The 21237-nt window shown below is 38.9% G+C and overlaps 1 protein-coding gene across 1 annotated transcript in view; it reads left to right on the forward strand.

Moving 5' to 3' along the window:
* The window catches only part of SEMA3E (semaphorin 3E), a 270516-nt gene that overhangs the window by 209883 nt on the left and 39396 nt on the right, over window positions 1-21237 (forward strand). Inside the window, exons 6-9 of the mRNA XM_073619549.1 lie at window positions 2664-2783; window positions 4099-4241; window positions 10107-10221; window positions 12464-12533. Of these exons, the coding sequence (XP_073475650.1) occupies window positions 2664-2783; window positions 4099-4241; window positions 10107-10221; window positions 12464-12533 (448 nt within the window). The remainder of the gene's footprint in view (window positions 1-2663; window positions 2784-4098; window positions 4242-10106; window positions 10222-12463; window positions 12534-21237) is intronic.

Genomic DNA, 21237 nt, shown 5'->3' on the forward strand with positions numbered 1-21237 from the left:
CTCTAGAAATATAGACTGCATTCTTTCCTCCCTGTATCTTTGGATATCATGTGAGGGATCTAGTGGGGGGGACCAAACTATACAATAAGTGGAAGGAGGATCTGCCTGTCCTTGCTGCTGATGATTGGGAAGAAGGGATCCAACAGTATATTCCCCTGATGGTCTCAGCGAAGGATAGGTATATCCAACTCAAATTCCTTCACAGGGCATATTACATGCCACTGAGACTCTCTAGAATCTACCTGACCCAAACAGGTAGATGCCCCAAGTGCAATAATGAGCTTGGTACCTTTCTACATGTTGCCTGGTCGTGCCCTGTTATACAACAATTCTGGTCAGAAGTAGTAGATGTTACCGACTCAGTAGGCTGTCTCCATATAGAAATGAATCCGATTGTTCTGCTTCTGGGAGTATGTGACAATATCACACCTAACACACACAAGAGACTGTTTTTTTTTTTTTTTTTACCTCGTTCTATGCTAGAAAGACTATCCTAATTAAATGGAAGCAGCCCGAAACTCACATATATAAACCGTAAATGCCCTAAAAAGTTCAAGAAGATCTGGGGGGCATGGGTTAAGCAATGAAGACCCACACGACCTGATCGTACTGTGGCAATTTACCCCTCCCCCACTCTCCTCTCCTCCCTCTCCCACCCCTTCCCCCCTCCTCTCTTCTCCCCCCACCTCTTCTTTCCTTTTAATCCTCCACAGCCCTACAATTGGACTCCTTAGAAACCTGACAGCATCCTAGCTCAACTCACAAGCTAAAGGTACTAATATGTAGATGATATTACTCGGAACCAATATGAGAAACAATGTCTTTCACAAACTGATGTAAGAGTATAATTGTAATATGATCCATGCACAATTCTACCCTAAGATATTTGATTGCTCCATGTATGGTACTATTCACTAAGATTGTAAATATGTATTGTAAAACCGCAATATGTTTTTCTATGTTTGTGTGTTTAAATATTTCTACCTTTTTTAGACAAATAAAAACTTTTTTGTTAAATGTTGCTATTGCCTATTAATTGGCAAAGAACAATCTGCATTTAGTTTCTATTATTGAAAGTGAGACGTTTACATAAGATGCACAGAAGGTGCACAGAGCTGACACTCTCAACACAGCTTTGTCCCTGGTAGCTGCAAATAATTATTCAACACCAGAACATGGAGAATGAATTTAATATTTAATACTTTACAAAAGCATGTTACTTTACCTAAGTAGTGAACTGCTGCAAGTCAAAGATTTTTTTGTTTCCTTTCCTTGTAACAAAGTGAATTTTCAGCTTCAAACTTACAGCAACTATGATGTAAGTTTGCCACCTAGTGGACACTGGCCTTAGTTAAGCAATAAGCTTTTTGCTGGGTAATGATGTCAGTTATACAATATAAATATGAAAGGTATGTGCCAATGAACTACAGTTCAAGCAGATCCATATAAATATAAAATGCCATGTGTTTCTTATTTAGACTGGGGCAGACCTGCACAGCATAGCTTTTATATTTTGTCATCCTGAAGGAATACTTCTACTGGGAGATTCACTTTGGCCTTTAAGCTGCACTGATTAGTGAACTTAAACTATTTTGCAGACTGGTCACCTATGACGTTTAGTACTTTGATCAGAAAATATTTATTGACTAATTAAAATAATTATTAAAAAGACTTTGATAATATAAAGATCAAGCATATCACAATAGTTTCTGTGGATTAAAATATTCAAACAAATGTAATGTTGCCTTGAACACCCTCGTAAATGGTTAAAGGTGAATGGATTTCCAGGAGTAAACAAACCATTTATTCACGATAAATCCAGCTGCAGGTCATTTATTAATTGTCATGAATTTTCAATCACAAATGTGTTTAGAGATCTGTGAGATATTTTTGCATAGATTTGTGATAAAATAATTGCATTTGCAACATATGATCACTTCAAATGGAGGGATACACATGCAAAGCACAACTTTATGCTTCAATCAGTTGTGATGCTGCTGTACTATAGTTCAGTCATTTATGTACAAAGAACAATTCCATCAAACTAACACTGACAGGTCAATCCACAGGGTTTGGAATATTCTAGAGCATTTCCTAACATTCTTACTTTTTTTAAGCTTAGATACACTGGTTCTTACTCTGTGGAGAGTTTGTTCAATACATATATTACAAGTCATTGGGGGAGATTTACTAAAACTGGTGCACACAGAATATGGTGCAGATGTGCATAGTAACCAACCAGCTTCTATGTTTTTTGAAGCTTGAGTGCATCAGTTAGTAAATCATCCCCACTGTGCTGGTCATCACCAGTTTTAGTAAATCACCCCCACTGTGCATGTAAAATGACTGCAGATCTGATGAAGATAAAATGACTATCATACATAACCGAGGGCCCTTTCAAAAGTGGCACAGACCACTAATGACCAACAAGGGAAAGCTATAAAGTAAGTTCAAAATAAAATTGTTACAACCTAAACAAAGATGGGCAGAATTACACATCTAGTGCTTGTGCAACCCCTTTAAGTGTTAGACATTGTGCATCACCAATTAGAATTTTTTTTTTATTGACATACCTCACTTACAGTTTTAAGGAAAGAATATCACTAACAAGCAAAAGATGCTAAAATACAGCTAAACCGTTTAAATATAAAATCTTATTACAGGTGGTGAATTATTTGTTGGTTTGTACAATGACTTCTGGGGAAGAGATGCCACTTTATTTAGGAGCATGGGACATCTGCCACACATTCGAACAGAGCATGACGATGATAGAATCCTAAAAGGTAATTAAACTTAGGTACAAAAATATACATATATATTTTAATTTTAATTCTGCTGCATGTTTTTGGGTGTTTGATGGGAATAATTCCTTGTTCAGGTCACAATTAGCTTTATGTGCAATCAGTCTCATATATTCCAGCAAAAACACACTGAGATTTATTTACTAAAACTAGTTCACTCTGAATATAGTGCAGCTGTGCATGGTAGCCAATCAGCTTCTAACTTCTGCTTGTTCAATTAAGCTTTAACAAAAAAAAAAAACCTGGAAGCTGATTGGCTACCATGCAGAGCTACACCAGATTTTGCACACTCCGGTTTTAGTAAATCTCCCTCACTGTGTCAATATGTCTGCTTCATTCCTCTGCAGATCATTCAAATACCACTGAAACATGGGTCACCGTGTAAAGCAAACATTGATGGCATTTGGAGCAAAGGTGTAATAAGGCCTAAGCACCCAGTACCTGCGTGTAAGAGAGTTCAAAACTGAATGTGAACCATTATATTTGTTAGAACATGGGAAGGTAGAATAGGCGTAGATGGATTTTAGGCTCCATTCGCACTTGTGCGACTTGTCATGCAACTTTGGACATCAAAGTCACATGAGAAGTCATTCCCCATGTTTTACAATGATAACCATTCACATATGTGAGACTTAAAGTAGCAGCACCTTCAAAATACTTCATGCACTACTTTGGTCCGACTTTAATGCAACTTGATGGCCATAGACTTCGATGTTAACCCTCAAAAGTTGCAGGAAAGTTGAATGTTATACAATGCAAAAGTTGTGCAAAAGTTGTCCATTATCACTGGTCAAAGCCAAAGTCGTATCCAAGTTGCACCCATCCAAAGTTGCATCAAAGTTGTATAAAAGTTGCACTATGCCATTGAATTTAAGCAAACTGTGTGTTTATTTAAGGCAAATCCCTTTAATGTTTTCCTAAAGTTAAGCTCTGCCTCCTGTTGGCAGAGCTTAACATAGAAATTGGGGTCTTTACAATCCATTGCATGTAGTACTTCCCCCATGAACCTGCTCTAAGCTGCACGGTACATGACTATTCATTTAATCTTTAGCCATCGGATGATAATATGTGCCGTAATACCTGACAAAACAATCAAGTTAGAAAAATCTTAACCAGGCGGTCACCAGGAGGAAATATCAAACTAAGGAAAATTGAGGAGGGAAAATAAAGATAAATACAGTAAAAAAATTAAGAATCCAGCAAATAGTAAATTATTTTAACATATCTTATAGGTAGAAGTGTGCTTTATTTTAGAAACATTGTAATAATTTATTTCCTTTTGCCTATTTTTGTGTAGAACCAAAATTTGTAGGCTCGTATATGATTCCAGACAATGAGGACAAAGACGACAATAAAATATATTTCTTTTACACTGAAAAAGCAATGGAAGGAGACAAAGGAGCCCAAGCAATATATTCTAGGGTCGGAAGAATCTGTGCTGTAAGTACATTTTGTATACACATCTAACATGCAATATTTCAACTATGTATGAGAATTGAGTACAGTTTTTTTTGTTTTTTTTTTTCAGAATCATTCATTTAAGAGATATTAAACAATGCATTTACCCTATACCTAAAAGTAAATAGTGGCACTAGTAACAAAATGCTGTAAAAAAACACCCAGTGACAAGTGTTAGTCACTATATCAATAGTGGCTATAATTATAGTCCATGATTTAAATAGTCCAAAAATATGTCACAGTGATTCCAAATATGATTATAAAAGGATTGTGGTCCTCCAAATCTTCCACCACACCACATGCATATAGTGATTCAGCTCCCCTTAAGAAACGCACTCACTAAATGAAGATTGCTTGCACTCTCATGCTTGGCAAACAAAACATTCATCCTCATAGGGTTAAATCATCCAACGATATCCAAACGTGAGTGGGGTGTCAAATCAGAATATTTTAGGTTAGTTATTTCTTCTACACAAGATGCTACTTATGTGTTTGCAAGTGCCTTTAAATCTTCATTTTCATCTGCCAGGAGCTGTTGGAGATCACCCCCAGAGTAGTGCAATGTTACTATGGGGACACTGAACTACTCTGATAAGAGTATGTAAAAAAAAAAATTAAAAAAGGAAATGAAATATAGAGAGAGAGAGAGAGAGAGAGAGAGAGAGAGAGAGAGTCCAGTGGTGATCAAATGCCTTCAAAAGAAAGTTCTATTTGTTTTTTAAAAACATGCTATAAATTTGCATACAGTGTTGCATGAAGATGCAATTGCCACTTACCACGTAGCACAGTGCCGAATAGCAAAAAATGGCCTTATCGTGAAGGGTGTAAAACCTTCCAGAGCTCAGGTGGTTAACTGGAAACAGATCAGTAACATGATTGGGTATATAAAAAGCATATTAGAGAGTGCATCTTAGATGGGCAGAGGTTCACCAATCTGTAAAAATCGAAAAAGTGTCGAACAATTTCAGAATAATGTTCTTTAACATAAAATTGCAATGACTTTAAATATATCACAATCTGTAGTACATAATATCATCCAAAAATTCTACTGTACTGTCCTAGCATTTGTACATCAGAACTGATCAATTTTCATATATATATATGTGTGTGTGTGTGTATATGTATATATATATATATATATATATATATATATATACAGTGCCTTGCAAAATTATTCACCCCCTTGGCATTTTTCGTGTTTTGTTGCCTCACAACCTGGAATTAACATGGATTGTTTGAGGATCTGCATCATTTAATTTACAGAACATGCCCACAACTTTGAAGATGTTTTTTTTGTTATTGTGAAGCAAACAACAAATAGGACAAAATAACAGAAAAAGTCAATGTGCATAACTATTCATCCCCCTAAAGTCAATAGTTTGTAGAGCCACCTTTTGTGGCTATCACAGCTCCAAGTCGCTTTGGATAAGTCTCTATGAGCTTGCCACATCTTACCACTGGGATTTTTGCCCATTCCTCCTTGCAAAACTGCTCCAGCTCCTTCAAGTTGGATGGTTTGCGCTCGTGAACAACACTCTTTAAGTCTGACCACAGATTTTCTATTGGATTGAGATCTGGGCTTTGACCAGACCATTCCAACACATTTACATGTTTCCCCTTAAACTACTCAAGTGTTGCTTTAGCAGTGTGCTTGGGGTCATTGTCCTGCTGGAAGGTGAACCTCCGTCCTAGCCTCAAATCACATAAAGAGTGGTACAGGTTTTGTTCAAGAATATCCCTGTATTTAGCACCATCCATCTTTCCCTCAACCCTGACCAGTTTCCCAGTCCCGACTGCTGAAAAACATGTCCACAGCATGATGCTGCCACCACCATGTTTCAGTGTGGGGATGGTGTTCTTTGGGTGATGTAATGTGTTATGTTTGCGCCAGACATAGCATTTTTTTTGATGGCCAAAAAGTTCAATTTTAGTCTCATCAGACCAGAGCACCTTCCTCCATACATTTTGGGAGTCTCCCACATGCCTTTTCGCAAACTCAAAACGTGCTATTTTGTTTTTTGCTGAAAGTAATGGCTTTCTTCTGGCCACTCTGCCATAAAGCCCAACTCTATGCAGTGTACAGTTTATTTACATCCTATGTACGGATACTCCAGTCTCTGCTGTGGAACTCTGCAGCTCCTCCAGGGTTACCTTAGGTCTCTTTGCTGCCTCTCTGATTAATGCCCTCCTTGCCCGGTCTGTGAGCTTTGGTGTGCGGCTGTCTCTTGGCAGGTTTGCTGTTGTGCCATGTCTTTCCATTTGGTTATGATAGATTTGATGGTGCTACTAGGGATCATGAAAGATTTTGATTTTTTTTATAACCTAACCCTATCCCTTACTTGTTTGGAGAGTTCCTTGGTCTGCATGGCAGTATTTGGTCAGTGGTGCCCCTTGCTTAGTTGTTGCAGCCTCTGGGGCCTTTCAAAAAGGTGGGTATATGTAATGACAGATCATGTGACACTTAGATTGCACACAGGTGGACATAATTTCACTAATTATGTGACTTCTGAAGGTAATTGGTTGCACCAGAGTTTTTTATGGGCTTCATAACAAAGGGGGTGAATACATACTCACATGCCAATTATCAGTTTTTTATTTCTGAAAAATAGTTTTGTTTTATGTATATATTTTTCTAATTTTACTTCACCAACTTAGACTATTGTGTTCTGATCCATTACATATAATTCAGATTAAAAAACATTGAACTAAAGGCTGTAATATAACAAAATAGGTAAAAAGCCAAGGGGGGTGAATACTTTTGCAAGGCACTATATCTATATATATCTATCTATATCTATCTATCTATCTATCTATCTATCTATCTATCTATCTATCTATCTATACATATACATATATATATATATATATATATATATATATATATATATATATATATATATATATATATATATATATATATATATATATATATATATATATATATATATATATATATATATATACATAGCTACATAGTTACATAGTTAGTCAGGTTAAAAAAAGACACAAGTCCATCCAGTTCAACCTTAAAAACAATAAAAAAAAAAAAATAACGTACAATCCAATATATCCGATTTTATACCCACAGTTGATCCAGAGGAAGGCAAAAACCCCAGCAGAGCATGCTCCAATTTGCTACAGCAGGGGAAAAAATTCCTTCCTGATCCCCCAAGAGGCAATCAGATTTTCCCTGGATCAACTTTACCTATAAATGTTAGTACCCAGTTATATTATGTACATTTAGGAAAGTATCCAGGCCTTTCTTAAATCAATCTGAGCTGGCCAGAACCACCTCTGGCGGGAGTCTATTTCACATTTTCACAGCTCTTACTGGGAAGAAACCTTTCCGTATTTGCAGATGAAATCTCTTTTCCTCTAGACATAAAGAGTTCCCCCGTGTCCTCTGTGTTGACCATAAAGAGAATAACTCAACACCAAGTTCACTATATGGACCCCTTATATATTTGAACATGTTGATCTTATCCCCCTTTATTCTCCTCTTCTCAAGAGTGAATAAATTCAGTTCCTCTAATCTTTCCTCATAGCTGAGCTCCTCCGTGCCTCTTATCAGTTTGGTTGCCCTTCTCTCCACTTTCTCCAGTTTCCCGATATCCTTTTTGAGAACTGGTGCCCAAAACTGAACTGCATATTCCAGATGAGGTCTTACTAATAATTTGAACAAGGACAAAATTATATCTCTCTCTCTGGAGTCCATTCCTCTCTTAATACAAGAAAGGACTTTGCTGCTTTAGAAACCGCAGCTTGGCATTGCATGCTATTATTGAGCTTATGATCTACCAAAACCCCAAGATCCTTCTCCACTACAGATTCCCCCAGTTGTACTCCCCCTAGCATGTATGATGCATGCATAATCTTAGCCCCCAAGTGCATAACTTTAAGTTTCTCAACATTAAACCTCATCTGCCACATAATTGCCCAATTAGACAGTGCATTGAGATTGGCTTGTAAGTTGGAGACATCCTGTAAAGACGTTTTTCCACTGTATAGCTTGGTGTCATCTGCAAAGACAGAAATGTTACTTTTGATCCCAGACCCAATATCATTTATAAAGATATTAAAAAGTAAGGGTCCCAACCTTGGGGTACACCACTAATAACCTTGGACCATTCAGAGTAAGAATCATTAAACACTAATCTCTGAATTCTGTCTTTTAGCCAGTTTTCTATCCATTTACAAACTGATATTTCCAAGCCTGTAGACTTTACCTTACACATGAGCCTTGTGTGGGGAACTGTGTCGATTGCTTTTGCAAAATTCAAGTATACCACGTCCACAGCCACCTCTCTGTCCAAGGTTTTACTTACCTCTTCATAAAAAGAAATCAGGTTTGTCTGACAACTTCTGTCTTTCATGAATCCATGCTGTCTGTTGATTAAAATGTTTTTTTTCCAGCAAGAACTCGTCTATGTGATCTTTTATTAAACACTCCAGTATCTTCCGGACTATAGAAGTTAAACTAACAGGTCTATAGTTACTTGGTAAAGACTTTGATCCCTTTTTAAATATAGGCACCACATTCGCCCTGCGCCAATCCAGTGGTACTATTCCCGTCATTAATGAGTCCCTAAAAATTAGATACAATGACTTTGAAATTACAGAGCTCAATTCTTTTAGGATCCGTGGGTGGATGCCATCAGGTTCAGGTGCTTCTCTATGTCCCCAGTCACCCACTCTAGATTATTTTGTAAAGGGCCTACATGCTCAGACCTGGCCTTTTTACTATTAATATATTTGAAGAATTTTTTGGGTTTGTCCTATCTTTTGCAGTCTGTCGTTTGTTTTGAAGTTTTGTATCCTTGATTTCTTTTTTACATATTCTGTTAAATTCTTTGTAACATTTAAACGACACTAGTGTTCCTTCATGTTTATATTTTTTAAAAGCTCTTTTCTTATTGTTTATATTTTTTTTAACTTTGACCGTGAGCCACATAGGTTTTGTTTTTAGCCTTTTAAATTTATTTCCCATGGGAATATAATTTGCAGTGAGATCCCAAACATCTTTTTGAAGAATTCCCATTTCTGTTCTGTGTTTATCGATGCAAATATTCCCTCCCAGTCTAAATCCTGGAGAGCAGCCCTCATCCTTGGAAAATTTGCTCTCTTGAAGTTAAGTGTTTTTATCTTTCCCGTATGTATTTCTTGTTTACAGCTAACATCAAATGGAGTAATAAGCTCTGCATGGTTTGAGATTACCAGGTCCAACAGAGCTTCATTCCTAGTTGGGGCCTCAATAAACTGGATCATACAATTGTCCTGTAATAGGTTTATACATTTTTGCCCTTTAACTGTCCCAGCAGTGCCATTACCCCAGTCAATTTCTGGGTAGTTAAAATCCCCCATTATTATCACTGTCCCAGCCCTTGCAGCCCTTTCCATCTGTGCAAGAAGCTGAGTCTCCACCTCCTCGTTAATATTGGGTGGTCTATAACAAACTCCATTGATTAACTTTGAACTACGCCCATCTATATATATAGATATATATATCTATCTATATATATCTATATAGATAGATATATATATCTATATATACCATAGTTTGTAGACGCCATAACTTTCACACAAACCATTTAATATCCACTTTTTGGGGTTGTTTTTTTTATCAAAGACATGTAGCAGGATACATTTTGGCCTAAATTTATGACACAATTTGACTTTATTGGATATGTCTTTTGACAGAAAGTTGAATATATACTGTAGATTTTCTTCAAAAATTTCAGTCTGTTTTTGTTTATTGTAAAAAATAAAAAAAACCCAGTGGTGATCAAATAGGACTGAAGGGAAAGCTGTATGAAAAAAAAAACATTGAACTTGCATTTTTTTTTGTAGAATGACATTGGGGGCCAGAGAATGATGGTAAATAAATGGACCACATTTCTAAAATCAAGACTGGTTTGCTCAGTACCTGGACCACATGGGATTGACACACACTTTGATGAACTAGGTAAATTATTTACATGTTTGTAATGCACAACAGTTATATTTTCTTTGTTTTACAATATATCTTTGAATACATTATACATTATGCAGCATTACTACAAAGTCACTACAAGTCAAAGTGCTTGAAAATCTACTTCAAAAACAATTGAAGGAGCAATGTTTTACAAACAGGTGTATAATAGCAGTTTTATGAGATGACTAGAGTGATGGAAAACACTTCTCACAAAATGTAACCATAGAATTAGACATTTATATTGCAGATACACATTAAGTGGAAATATGTGATTTTCCGCAATTATCTTGTTCCATTAGATGTCAGTTTTACAATCATGAATGAACACATTTTTATTACTGTGGAGATTAAATACAGTTGTTGAGATTTCCACACATTGATTGCATTGGGGTAATCTAGGTGGTCATCTGGGACACGGACTCTAAAGCCTTGTACACACGATCGGATTTTCCGATGGGAAATGTGTGATGACAGGCTGTTGGTGGAAAATCCGACCGTGTGTATGCTCCATCAGACAATTGTTGTTGGGTTTTCCACGGACAAATGTTGACTAGCAGGTTTTAAAATTTTCCGCGGACAAATGAGTGTTGTCGGATTTTACGAGCGTGTGTACACAAGTCCGTCGGACAAAAGTCCAAAGTACAAACATGCATGCTCGGAAGCAAGGACGAGCCAGAAGTGGTCGGTCTTCTAAACTAGTGTTCGTAATGGAGAATTAACATTTGTGACGCAACAAATTATGAAATCTCGAAATGCAGCGCACAATTCTCTACTTCTTTAATGGTATAATAATGAAGCTGATTTGCTGGTGATACTGGTGGAGTTATAGCAAACAAATTTTCAAAGGCTTTTTTTTTCTAGTGATATCAAGAATATTATTATTATGCTTTTTTTTTATTTGAGCAAGTAACCACAACACCATTATCCCGTAGTTATTAAGATCAAAGATACAACTATGTTGGTGTCCCTTGTCAATTTTACATTGTATTTTTTTAAATGTAACTGCCTACTCCCAAACTGTCATTTGAAGTAAAACACATAGCCAAATATTATTCTACACAACTTTTTTATTGTGCATTAAAAAAGAAAACAAATAAAATTAGACATGCTATCTGCCAATAGAACTTAACCAAAAAGTGCATTCTTTACATCCACAAATATAGAAAATATACCAAATCAAATCATTATTCAACCAAAAAAATTATGTCAAAGCAATAACTCCAAGGCCAATAATAAATAACATGTTATCTCCTCCGATTCCCCAACATGTCTGGTTGACGAACGGCCGTTCAGAAATGAACTGAAAAGCACGAAATGAAAAGTACGAATCAACACTCACCAAGCTTCTACTAACATGAACTTAGCAGAAAGAGCCCTAAGGGTGGCGCTAACGAGCTGAAAAACCATGTAGTACGTCATTACGTTTGTGATTGTTGGCCAACAATTGTGTATGCAAGACAAGTTTGGGCCAACGCCCTTCGGACAAAAGTCTGCGGTTTTGTTGGCCAACAATCCGATCGTGTGTACGAGGCTTAAGACGTTTAGGCTTATCCTAATAAAGAGTAATGCCAGCTTATACAAGCCATAATTAAAAGTATATATATTGCAAGAAAATGCAGAACAATAAAACATAAGCAAATATGGGGTCCTAGATGCTTTGTTTCTGACCTTGGGTTGTTTAATTGTTAACATTACTGTCCTTTGCTATCCCTACCTAGCAAGGAACCAAGGGTGGAAAAGTCCTACCAAGAAACATTTGGAATGGGAAAAACAGTGCATGATGCAAATGTGCTGAAATACGGAGACATTCTGCACCATGCTGAGGCAGGATGAGGCAGTGAATTCTGACAGATGTAGCCCAACATTGTGATGTGCCTGGCTAAGTCTACCAATCTGTAACCCGTGGTAGATAGACCTAAACAGATAAAATTGAGAGAGAAGGCCCACATATGATTAATAGTGGCATAAATGCTGCAGGAATTGGCACACTTCGGCTTTCAGCTGAAGAGAGGATTGGGGATGAAGGACTGCATGCATCAGAAGAGCAATGTAAGACCCTCAATAATTAGAACATTTTTAAAACATGGCACTATATTGATAATATCAAGTTAACCAAATAAGAATTACTGAATTAGGAGATGTTGAGAATGATGTTATTGTATAGAATACGGTATGTAGACAATGATGATCATTATTATTGTTTTAACAAATACTTTTTTTTTCTTTAATGCAGAGGATGTGTTCTTGTTGCACACCAGAGATACTAAAAACCCTGAGATATTTGCTCTTTTTAGCACCACCAGGTAAGAGTTATATGATAAAATTGTATAGTACAGCTTATTATACAGGATTTTTACAGGATTTATACAGTTTAAAAAATGTAGGTAAACAGAGTTTATGACCTGTGCAAAGGTGTGATTACAGTGAAGTTTGCTATATTTGTAATGTTTTATATTGTTTTTTTGTCCAAAAATAAATATCTGAAAAGGCATACACATTTTTCTTACATGTTTTATTTGTGTAAGCTACTGTAACATTGGTGTTTTTTTTACATTCAACAGCTTTCTCTACCACTGTTATTATTCCATACAGTACTTGATGTGGTTAAAAAGTTTGTGTTGTGGCATGATACAATTAGTACAGCTATTTGGTAACATCAGTTTTGATGCCTAGTAATTTACCTCATATTAATAAATAAAAGAAAGGTTTGAGACTTTAAATGAGATGCATGGGAGCATGCATCTCCATCCCTGATTCTGTATAAGAAAAGAAGAAGGTTTGGGACTTTGAATTAGGCATAAAGTTGAGGCTACCTAAGCTGTCAATGTAGAAAAGATTCATTTTAAAACATATAGAACCATCTGTGTGGGCATGTAGCATCTGTGTAAGCCCAACATGTTTCATGGGGTAATACCCACTCTTCAGGGGTGGATGCTTCAAGAGTCTATAATAAAATATAACAATGGTCTAATAATTTACCTCGGGGAGAGATAATGGATGCAGAAGACGGATAGCATCCCTTAATACTTGAGGTGAGGGCTACTGAAGATGTCCACCAGGAGAGCTGAGGTGTGAAATCCCCAAGAAAAATGTTCACATGATAATAAAAATGGGCTCCACTTCTGTGGATACAAATGAATTGTGTATAACAATTTATAATAGTTTTTATAGCGAGAAAAATAGCACAAGCCCATAACTAAATGGAGGGAAATGGAGATCAACGAAATATAAAAAATGACGTAGGGCCCAGAGCCATTACCATGAAGGGTTGTAAAGGAGCTGTAAAGTTAGTAGTAGTGTGATATGGTATACAATCCCACATACCAATAGGAAACCAAATAATGAACAGAAAGACCGAGTAATGAAAAACGTGAAAGGTAAAGTGAAAGAAATTCACAGTGAATTGGCCTTGAAATACACAAGGCTGGGATCCAGAACCAAAAATGCATGTGTGTACAGGATAAGCTGCACAAGGCTCAGTGCTGCCAAGTGAATGTGTTAAATACTTCCTGCGTAGCCTGCGTCCTTCCAAGCGTCATGCAGACATGACGATGGAGGAGGGGCGTCCTCGCCAGAGCAGCCAGAGCCGCCCACCGAGGCTTGGACATCACCTCCCAAGTGTCAGCCAAGAAGGTGGAGAAGCATACGCTGGCAATGCAAAGCCCATCAGGACGTCACACACTCAGGCGGCAGCATGGCGCCAATGCATAATGGAGATACCTGCCTGAACCCTTGCCCCCAGCCAGAACAGACTAGAGGGGAAGGGGAGGGATATCAGAACTACATCACAGCTCCCGAAGATGGACAGTGCAAAAGCCCTAAACAAAACCCCCGGTCACACAGCCCAAAAACAACCCGACCATGGAAATATGCTGGAATGTAAAAATAATGTGGCCTGAGAGCCTGAGAAAAGTAAATCAGGCCAAAAACAGATCTGTGATGAATTGAATGGGAGGAATGCATAAATTATTATAAACTGCATGGTAGCCTCACCTCTGCCTCCATCCCTAATTGCATAAATAAAAGAAAGGTTTGAGACTTTGAATGAGATGCATGTGAACATGCATCTCAATCCCTGATTCTGTATAAGAAAAGAGAAAGTTTTGGCACTTTGAATGAGGCATGAAGTCGAGGCTAGCAAGCAGTCAATGTAGAAAAGATTAATTTTAAAACGTATACATGCTACATATACAATGTATCAAAAATATCATACATAAAAGCATGGAAAAGCGTGCTATAGCAAAACCATGCTGGTAATTAGGGATGAGCCCAATGTTCAAGTCAAACGTAAGTTTGCCTGTTCGGCGAATACCGAACATTATCGGACGTTCACGGGAAATTCGAGCACCGTGGAACGCCCTATAATAAACTGCAAGATAGCAGTGCATTGATGTCTGATGATTGGCCAAAGCATGCCCTGACTTGCATGCTTTAGCAAATCAGAGCATGCTCTGCTGTGAGAGCCATGATTGGCCAAAGGCAGGGTGCCTTTAGCCAATCATGACTCAGGGGCTAAGTCCACGCCCCACACTATATATTTCTGCTCACATGGCAGCCATATATAGTGTTATGAATGAGAGAAGTTAGCTAGAGGCAGGTTAGTTAGTGGTGTGCAGGCAGTTTAGTATATGTATATATGGTAGTATATGTATATATGTATATATGTATATATGTATATATATATATATATATATATATATATATATATATATACAGTATATACAGTGTAGTCAGTGTAGTGTAGACTATATATACAGTGCAGGCAGTGTATTTATATATATATATATATAATATATATGAACCATACCAGGCCGCTTTGCCTCAACATGGGGAGGGTGCTTTGGGGTCCCCTCAAAGCACCTTGTCCCCATGTTGATGGGGACAAGGCCTCATCCCCACAACCCTTTCCCGGTGTTTGTGCGGGTCTGCGGGTGAGGGGCTTATCAGAATCTGGAAGCCCCCTTTAACAAGGGGGCCCCCAGATCCCACCCCCCATGTGAATGGGTAGGGGTACATTGTAATTGTCCAAAATGTCCTGGTATGCTGACATCTTAAGAGTTCCCTTCACTGGAACTAAGGGGCCAAGCTCAACTCCTAAAAAACAACCCTACACCATAATCCCCCCTCCACCAAATGATTTGGACCAGTGCACAAAGCAAGGTCCATAAATACTTGGATGAGCAAGTTTGGACTCATATGCACTAATGCACCACCAAAACATCAGAGATGTAGGCATTTGAACTGAGTACTGGAAGGTCCCTCTTCTCTTTAGTCCGGAGGATGCAGTGCCCATGGTTGCCAAAACGAATGGCAAATTTTGATTCATCTGACCACAGAACAGTTTTCCACTTTGCAACAGACCATTTTGAATGAGCTTTGGCCCAAAGAAGACGGCAGCATTTCTGCATTGTGTTCAGAAATGGCTTCTTCTTTGATATCATGATAAAGTATTACTTTGCATTTTTGGAAGAGAGAAACAATATAAGTACAGAACTCAATAAATATGATATCCTGAATTTATATTCAGTATAATAAAAAATGTCCAGATAAAATTAAGGTGAACTAAATAGAACTGTAAAAAGAGTGTCCACAATGTGTAGAAAGTTCATCCAGTATATAAGTTCTTGGTGTACTATGCGCTCACCAAAACATCCAGTGAGATCCACCAAAAGTTATAAAAAGATCCAGTGCACATGAGCCTCCACCCAAACTATGCAGTCACCAGAAATAAGTTAAAAAAAGGCTCCAATCAATACTCCTTAGCAGCCATGCCTCAGCACTTCTTGTTAGCCACATAAATTCCTTCCAAGTCCCCCACAGACTGCACATAAAGAGCTTGCCAAACAGGGAGCCTGAAATACTTGTATAGTATTGTATAGCAAATACAGAACACATTGGCTAATTAAAACTTAAATGGACATTTGGATGATATGCGGACATATCAATGTGTTAAAAAAAGTGTATAATTAAAAAAGCATTTAACCTATCAATAATAATACGTTGAAAATGAAACTGAAATCAAAAAATGCCAATAAAAAAGTATATGAATGGAACTGATCATTTGTGGGAATACAAAATAACAGATAGTACACCAGATAAAAATAGATACCTAAAATAGATGAAAATATATAAAGGTAAAAATTAAAATAAAATAACAAGATAGGCCTATCTAGCTTGTATCAATAGAACAGTTTATGTCCAAGTCGACATTCAACCCTGAGGTGACAAAAGTGTCCATTTCGTAAATCCAGAGGGTTTCTAATTTTGACAGCTCTCTTTTATGATGACAGCCCCTCCAATGTGGAATAATAACATCTATGCCTACAAATTTTAGTAGACTGGCATTTCTATGGTAGAATTTTCTAAAATGGGATTTTAAATTGTGCTCCCTAAAACCTCTCTTGATGTTACATACATGTTCCCGTAGGCAGTCCCTTAACCACCTGGTGATTCTACCAATATATTGCTCTTGACATGAACATTCTAAAATATATCCTACTGATTTGGTATTGCATGTTATGAAGGAATTAATAGTATAATTCCTCCCTTTGAATTGTTTGATTGCACGCCAAACTGTGTTCACAAACGGTGATTTTTGGAAGTATTCCTGAACAGTGATGTTCATCACAGAATCATGCCTGTTTTTAATGCAATGCAGTCGGAGAGCCCGAAGATCATGGACATCCAATATTGCATTTCAGTCTTGTCCCCTGCATACAGAGATTTTTCCAGATTCTCTCTCTTTTTGATGATATTATTTATTTATTTATTTCACGTACTTATATAGCTCCGTCAGTTTACACAGCGCTTTACATATCCATTGTACATTCACATCAGTCCCTACCCTCAAGGAGCTTACAATCTAAGGTCCCTAACTCACATGCATACATACTAGGGACAATTTAGACAGGATCCAATTAACCTACCAGCATGTCTTTGGAGTGTGGGAGGAAACCGGAGTACCCGGAGGAAACCCACGCAGGCACAGGGAGAACATGCAAACTCCAGGCAGGTAGTGTCATGGTTGGGATTTGAACCAGCGATCCTTCTTACTGCTAGGCGAGAGTGCTACCCACTAGACCACTGTGCCACCCATATTATGTACTCTAGATGATGATTAGAGATGAGCCGAACACCCCCCAGAACTTGCGAACAGGCAAAAAATTTGTGTGAACAGGTGAACACCATTAAAGTCTATGGGACACAAACATGAAAAATCAAACTTTTTCCTGTGTTTAGAACAGTACCACAGCAAAATTACATTTCTAAAGGAAAAAATGTAATTTAATATTGCTTATGGCTGTAATTAATTGTCGGATCCTGGCAATATAGATAAAAATCATTGAAAAAAAACGGAATGAGTTACCCCCAGAGCATTACCAGGCCCTTTGGGTCTGGTATGAATATTAAGGGGAACCCTGCACCAAAATTTTTAAAAAATGCGTGGGAGTCCCCCCAAAATCCATACCAGGCCCTTCAGGTCTGGTATGGATTTTAAGAGGAACCCCATGCCAAAATAAAAAAAAAGATTACGTGAGGGTCCCCCCAAAATCCATACCAGACCCTTATCCGAGCACGCAACCTGGCAGGCCGCAGGAATAGGGGGAACGAGAGAGTGCCCCCCTCCTGAACTGTACCAGGCCACATGCCCTCAACATGGGAAGGGTGTTTTAGGGTCCCCCCAAAACACCTTGTCTCCATGTTGATGGGTACACCCGGTGACGTAAACCGGTGACCCCGCCCCCTCTGACATTACGGGACATCACATGAAATCAGAAGGCGTGGGGTCACCTGTTTAGCGGGACGCCTCCCATAAAGGCAGAGTTTTTCCGTTTTTTTAATTTCCTCGGGTCGTCGGCGCTGTCATTGAAGATGGAGTTTTTTTTACCATTTTGACACTTTTTATGGTGAATGTACCTGATACCCATTCACATGGGGGGTGGGATCTGGGGGTCCCTTTGTTAAAGGGGCATCCAGATTCCGATAAGCCCCCGGCCCGCAGACCCCCACAACCACTGGGCAAGGGTTGTGGGGATGAGGCCCTTGTCCCTATCAACATGGGTACAGGGTGTTTTGGGGGACCCCAAAACACACTCCCAATGTTGAGGGCATGTGGCCTGGTATGATTTAGGAGGGGGGTGCTCTCTTGTCCCCCCTTTTCCTGTGGCCTGCCAGGGGTCGTGCTCAGATAAGGGTCTGGTATGGATTTTGGGGGGACCCCCACGCCATTTTTTTATTTTGGCATGGGGTTCCCCTTAAAATCTATACCAGACCTGAAGAGCCTGGTATGGATTTTGGGGGAACCCCACACAATTAATTTTTTTAATTTTGGCGCAGGGTTCCCCGTAATATCCATACCAGACCCAAAGGGCCTGGTAATGGACTGGGGGGAGCCCATGATGTTTTTTTTCAATGATTTTAAGTATATTACCGGGATCCGGCAATACATTACAGCCAGGAGCAGTATTAAATGACATTTTTTCCTTTACAAATGTCATTTTGCTGCTCTCATTCATAAAACTATGTACGGCTGCTGTGTAAGCAGCCTTACATATTTCGGGGTGTAGAATCAGCCCCCTGAGCCATTATTGACAAAGGCATCTGCCTTTGGCCAATCATGGCTCTCACAGCAGAGCGAGCTGTGATTGGCCAAAGCATGCAGGTCAGGTGCATGCTTTGGCCAAATAGCAGCCATCAATGCACTGCGATCTCGCAGTGCATTGACAGTCTCGCCGTTCTTTATGGAGCGTTCTGCGGGCGCTCAAATTTCCCATGAACATCCCCATAATGTTCGGTATTTGGCGAACGGCGAACGGCGAACACCGGATGTTTGAGACGAGCTTACGTTTGACTCAAACATTGGGCTCATCCCTAATGATGATATATTTCAATTTTACATTGAGGATTATTATTCTGAAATTGTTTAACAATTTTTAGACACAGATATTCACAGATTGGTAAACCATTGCCCAAATTTATATCTGAGACTCCCTAAGATGCCCTCTATATAACCAAGCAGCAGCATCACCTGCACTACTCCCCATAGTGATCAAAACACTAAACAAACCATGGGTCACAGATATACCTAATCATGTTACTGACCAGTTTCCAGTTTTACACCCTTCATAATTAGGTCATTTTTTGCTATTCAGCACTGTGCTACTTTAATGCCCCTTACACACGGTCGGACTTTGTTCGGACATTCCGACAACAAAATCCTAGGATTTTTTCAGACGGAAGTTGGCTCAAACTTGTTTTGCCTACACACGGTCGCACAAAGTTGTCGGAATTTCCGATCGACAACCACGCGGTCACGTACACCACGTACGACGAGACTAGAAAAGGTCAGTTCAGAACCAAGCGCGGCACCCTATGGGCTCCTTTTGCTAATCTCGTGTTAGTAAAAGTTTGGTGAGAGACGATTCGCGCTTTTTCAGACTCGTGGCTTTCAAATCGTTTTCTGCCGTTCAGTTTGTGCTTGTGGGTTTGTATCTGCTCTTCAGTGCGTGCAAGCAAGTTCCACGTGACTTTAAGTAGTCATTGTATTCTTGTTCGTTCGTTACTGGTTTTCAGGTCGCTCTTCACAGGCCTTGCTGTTCTTCAGTGCGTTCTGTTACTTTGTTCTGAGCAGCCGACCGTTTTCTAGCTATGTTTCGTATGCGTACTCCTCGTAGAGTTCGTGCTGTGTGGGGGCTTGGTGTTGGGGTCCTGACCTTGACACAAGTCCAGTCCATGAACAGGGTGAGGAGGAGTTCATGGACCAAGAATTGGTTGCTTCAGCTTTACCAGTTCTCTCATATGCCTTTGCTCCGTGAGATCCGTGAAAATAATCCTGATGATTTCAGGAACTTTCTCAGGATGACGGACCCCGTATTTCACCGTTTGTTGGCTTCGCTGACCCCTTATATCAGCAGTCAGGATACCTGCATGAGGCAAGCCATCACTCCGGAGCAGAGGTTGGTCGCTACCCTGCGGTATTTGGCCACAGGGAGAAGCCTGCAGGACCTCAAGTTCTCGACAGGCATCTCCCCCCAGGCTCTTCTTTGTGGACATTTACTGCTTGTGTTTGTTTGAGCTGACCCTAACAGAAATGTGTGGAGTGCAGAAAATGTCGTGATTGTGTAACCTTATACAAAGCACTGTTGGCTGTTATTTACTAAATGCAAAGACACTTTTCACTACAAGTGCACTTGCAACTGCACTGAAACTGCACTTGTAGTGCAAAGAGGATTTGCCCTTAGGAAATTACCCCCATTTTCTCATAAAGCAACAATTACATCACCCCAAAAGTGTTGTAGTGTTGAGACAATAATCCACACATTCTTGATGAGCAATCTTTTTAATACCTGTACAATCACATGTGCATTTACCAAAGGTTTTTCTGACAAACCAACATGTTTGTTGTATAACAATTTTTGTGGTGTCATTATCCAAAATCAAAATGTGCATTTTATAGAAAACAGGCCTGTGTAAAACCCACAAGAAAGACACAAATCTTGATCTTACAAAGTTCACATTTGGTAGAACTTGAAGGCAATATCAGACATGAGTATTTAGGAACTGTGTTTGATATTGCGTTCAGATGGGGGGAAATCACCCCAGGAAAAGCCAAATTTGGAAGATGCACACAAATTTCCCAATGTAAACATGTGCTAGCTGCCATCACGGGGGATCAAGGGACGTGTTTTGGGGGAGAAAGCCCTTCCTCACCGCTACTTTATTATTGAGGAAGGGGTTGCACCCCCAAAACGCGTCCATTGATCTCCCGTGATGGCAGATAGCACATGTTGACACACTGTGTGCATCCTCCAAATTTGGCTTTTGGAAAAATCACAAAAACATTTCGCACATTGTAGCAGACAAAAGAAGAAAGTGATTTGGAGGGGCTTTAAACTCGCCCCAAAACATCAATGATGTTTTTATATTTTGGAATAACATCATTGATGTTTTGCTTGATGTTTTCCAATTGTAAATTACACCCCATGATCTCCCCGATCAGGATCTGGG

This window comes from Aquarana catesbeiana, linkage group LG03 (assembly GCF_042186555.1).
Source record: "Aquarana catesbeiana isolate 2022-GZ linkage group LG03, ASM4218655v1, whole genome shotgun sequence".
Classification (NCBI taxonomy): Eukaryota; Metazoa; Chordata; class Amphibia; order Anura; family Ranidae; genus Aquarana; species Aquarana catesbeiana.